The following is a 4,449-nucleotide window of genomic DNA, read 5'->3' on the forward strand; positions in this document are numbered from 1 at the left end:
TGGGTCCATTGGCCTACAGCCACGAGGCTGATGGTGTGGGCAGATGGCACCAGAGCCGAGCTCTGATAAGGCAGAGGGCTGGTGTGCCCAGTGCTGGTTCGGTGCTCATGCTGCATTCTCTCTTTCTTCTCCCGCCCAGTGCTGGTCTACAGGACGGATCAGCCATATCCCCTTCTTCTTTGTGGGTGCCCAGTTCCCTTGCTTCAGCCCCAGTCACAGTCCCATGGCATCCCTGAGCAGGAGCAGCACCAGGGTACGGGAGCAGCCCCTGTTCTCAGAGCTGTGAAGCCTGATGCTTGGGGACCTGGGGTCAGACTGCTGTTCAGGCCCCTCTGGACCTCCAAGAGAAACTGGATTGCAATGCTGGGTAACCATAGGACACCTTGTGGCTGTTGCTTCCTCCTTGAGCCTGACCTGAAGTGGCTTTTCCCTTCCAGTGGGGACATGTGCAGGGATTGGGCGAGGGCTGCTGGATGGACTGAATGGATTTTTATCTAGTGCTGTCTGTGCAGGGCTGGGGACACCTCTGTTCTGTGTGGGTGAACGTAGCAGCCCGTGTGGTGCTATGCAGATTAAAGATCAAGCTTTGTCTCCCTTTGTGTCTGGGTTCTCTAGAAGTGTCTGAATCCAGCTACCGCACCGGGGTCTGGGTCTCTGTAGAGCGGACTCCTGGCTTGGAATCCAAAAAGCCTGAGTTCATTCCTGGCTACTGACTTACCTCCTTGGTGCTGTGTTGCATACAGGTGTGCAGCTGGCTGTGTGGAGCAGGGAAGGGGCTCTTTTAAGGTCTGTAAGGAATGGAACCCAGGTGTCCTGTATAGGTGACCTTTCTTCCTTGGGGCATCTCAAACCAGCTTTATATAAAAGCAACTTAACTGATTGCATGGGCCTAGGTCCTGGGCTGGATTGCTGCACAGACCAGGGCTGTGTCACAACAGAGGTATTCTTATATCAGTTCTGAGGCAATGGGGAGTTGAATCCAGATCATGCAAGCCCCAAGCTAGTGACTGAACTGCTAGACCTGCCTTCTGTAGAGGAGGCTTTGGGATTTTCACTTAGTTTGCTGGTGGCTTTGTAGCTATGATCAAATATACATGTAGTCTAGTAGTGGTCCTTGAGAGGCCTGCACAGAGGCTGTGGATAAAGCCAACAGTTCAGAACAGGCTGAAAAGAAACACCCTATTGGCTCGCCTATGACATCTATTTTTTCCAAAAATTGGTTGCTGGAAATTGGGGTGGGTGTTATAAGTGGGGAAATGCAGTTGCAACATAAACTGGTATTGGTGGGAAAGTGAAATGACTGCACCTCCTCCCCAGGGAGCAGTGTGGTGTTCCTTAGTATCTACAAGATCTTGTTTTTCCTCTATTCTGCCTTTCAAAAACCAGCTGCATGTCTCATTCAGGAGCGTGTGATAGGCAAGATGATATGGCCCATTCCTTGGGAATCTAGTGGACCTGCTGCTGCAGGGCAGGAGGAAGCAGAGCTGAGTGGGCTTCAGTAGAGGAGATGTAGATGAGAACAGTAACCTCTCCTCCTGAATAGGAGATACCAGCCACTAGAACTGTATTTGCACAGATTACAGCTAAGGCAGTGCGTCCTGATCCTCAGAGTCTCTGTCCCTGGGAGCGGAGAGACTTCCAACTGTTGGCTGAGGAGTGGGCTGATGATGACTTCCTCAGACCCCCTGCCAGACAGGACCTCAGACTCTTGCCATTTGTACTGATGGCTTGTGGCAGCTCCCTGTGTTCTCTGCTTTTAATGACTTGCCCTCAGCAGAGCCTGAGGCGATGTAGTGGCAGCTGCTGTTGGAGCTCCTGCACTCGGAGGCCCTGGGAGGGTTGACTCTGATACCCCTGCTCCATGCTGTGGGGCCCTGCAGCTCTGGGAGCCAGCAGGAAGTGAGAGGCCAGCTGTAATGAACATGGTGAGAGGGCAGAGCCAGTCACACTCCGTCTGTGCCAGCAGGAAGCCGTTGCTTGCTTTGTTTGTGTATTAAACAGCCGCTACACAGGTTCAAATTGTTTGACTGGAAAGACTCAGGCTGTGGGGAGGAGGCACTGGAGAAAGAAATGAGAGCATTTTGAAGCTCTATAGATCTGGCCTCCTGCCTGGCCTCTGCCCTCTGCAATTAAAGGATAGCTAGCACTGAGCAGGTGTCTTCCAGAGGGACCTGTGCACATCCAGCATCAGCAGGTGCCTCTGATGGAGGCCTCCAGCACACTTAGCACCCTGAGTACCTTTCACTTCTGCTGTGCCTGGTGACTGCTGTCCTCTTGCGAGGAACTCAGGGCTAGAGGACTGAGCTGTGTGCCCCTGTCACCTCTATGGAGGAGGCTTCCCTAGCCTCTGGTACACAGTAGTTCCCTACGACTGGGAATCCTCGTTCACTGCAGCAGGGAAACCCCAGGGCACCAGGGGTATGAGGGTTGGCAGGATCTTGGGAGATGCCCATGTATTGCTCACAGCTGGCCAGACAGGGGCACAGGCTGGTGCAGCAAGCAGTGGGGATTCATGGAGGGGCCAGGGCCAGGATTTGACTCCCTGGGCCATGCTGGAGTCAGTCAGAGGTCCCTGGAGCCAGTTGTCCCCTGGGCACAGGCTGAAAGGAACCAGGCTGGGTCCCTGCTAGCTGCTGCATCTTAAAGTGAACAATGCTGAGAGAGCAACATCTACCTGGGGTCCTGCAAGGTGAGGGCAGCCGCAGCCTTTGTGTGTGAAACAAAAAGCACCAGAGCAAGCGAGGGGCTGCCTGGCTCAGCTGTGAGCGTCCGAGGGAGGCAGGAACATGGGAGAAAAAGCAGTGGCCTTTTCATTGCAAGAGATGGGCTCTTGTATCAGCATCTCCCCTAGTTTCACTCCTGGTCCCTCTCCTTGGCTGTCATGCAGGGTGGCTGTGAGCTCTCAAAAAAGCAGCAGTATTCCTCCCCTGAGCTGGCTGCACTTCCAAGTAGGAGGACTTGGCTATATCTTTGCATAGCACTGATGGTCTTGCAGGAGGACAAGGGCTTTGGAAAAGGAGGACCTCAGGTGTGCGGTGCCTTGCCCCAGCCCAGTGGGGTAAGAGGGGGAGGGCACTGATTGCTCCCTAGTACATACAGCAGCTTGCACAGGGTTGCTGCTGGAACAGAGCCAGCCCCCAGGAGCAGGGATGGCAGGGAGGGTTTGTGGGGGCTGCACTATTAATCTTCTAGTCTAGATGAAGCTGTAATCTCTGCTAAACCATCTATGCAAAGGGGCAGAGACCTCGTGCTGGACAACAACTCCTCCAACTCCAGGACACAGCCCAGGGCTCTGGCCCTGTGACCTCTTGCTGCCTAATGCCCAACTCATGCCTCTGCTGCCCCTTTTCCTGTCTGTCTTCTCCCACCCCAAACCAACAACCCTTCTTCCTACTACACTTCCCTCCCTGCTCTGTGCCCAGATGGTGATAGGTCATGAGGCAGCCTGGCCCAGTGGGGACCAGTTGGGCTCAGCTGTGTCTGCCAGGAGCTGAGTCCCCACCCTGTTTTTGCCCTCCCTGGACTAGGTGGCAGAGAAGGGGCTACCCTGGAGTGGGGGTCCCCCTCTCTGACCAAGCCCATTGACCTTGATGCACCTGCAGGGGGTTTGTCCTGCTTTTGCCAGCCCTGGCCAGCTGGAAAGCCAGAACCTTGCCCAGATCCAGCCCCACACACCTGTGCCAGCAGTGCCCCATGTGGTCCCAGCACACTCTGAGGGTGGTGCAGAGCTGGGACCAGCCCCAACCTGACCACTCTCCCCCACCCCAAGAGCAGAGGCTGTACCCAGCTTAGTGCTGAGCGCTGCAAGGGAAGCCCAGGTCGTGCCCTATCCCTCCACGTGCCCCCACCCATCTCAGGGCCCAGTGCACTACCCCAGCACAGGTGCACATGTGGGGGGTTGGCAGGGCTGGGGGCCACATGGCACAGGGCTCTGGGCAGCTGGAGTCCAGCAAGCAACAGGTTAGGTGGAGGGGGCTCAGCCCCCAGGGCTTTGTGGCTCACAGCAGCCCAGGGGCTGTGGCTAGACTGGGAGTGATCTTGAAGCAGAAGTGAGGGTACCACTGGGTTGCCTCTGTCCAGGCCTGGGGCGCATCCTCCAAGCCCCAGGACCCTGGTACCTGGGGATGGCTATGAGCTCTGCCCCACCATGCTGGAGCTCAAGGGGGTGGGAATAGGCTGGTGCCTCTCTTCCCCTTCCTGGCATTCTGGGGGCTGCCCAGCCCTGTGCCCCAAGAGCAGAGCCATACAGGACTGCCCCACCCCAACCCTGATGCTGGGCTGTGGCACCCAGGGATTGGGGCAGGGCAGACTCATTTCAGCCACATTCACAAAGGGACCCAACCTCTTCCTGCAGGAAGGGGCCATCCACAGCTTTTGAGGAAGGGAGGGAAGGACAGTTTCTGGATCAGACTTGACCACAAGTGAGAGGAACTGGGGAAAACCCCTGCT

The 4,449-nt window shown here is 56.0% G+C and overlaps 1 protein-coding gene across 2 annotated transcripts in view; it reads left to right on the forward strand.

Moving 5' to 3' along the window:
• AAAS (aladin WD repeat nucleoporin) overlaps positions 1-602 on the forward strand; it is a 17,623-nt gene extending 17,021 nt beyond the window's left edge. Inside the window, exon 16 of one of the 2 annotated variants that reach the window (XM_019514088.1) lies at positions 140-602. In XM_019514088.1, coding sequence (XP_019369633.1) covers positions 140-286 — 147 coding nt within the window. In that variant the 3' untranslated portion in view covers positions 287-602. The remainder of the gene's footprint in view (positions 1-139) is intronic. The other variant, XM_019514082.1, reaches the window with a different exon arrangement.
• The last annotated feature ends 3,847 nt before the right edge of the window (positions 603-4,449 follow it).

This window comes from Gavialis gangeticus, unplaced genomic scaffold, assembly GCF_001723915.1.
Source record: "Gavialis gangeticus isolate Ggan-Ray unplaced genomic scaffold, GavGan_comp1, whole genome shotgun sequence".
NCBI lineage: Eukaryota > Metazoa > Chordata > Crocodylia > Gavialidae > Gavialis > Gavialis gangeticus.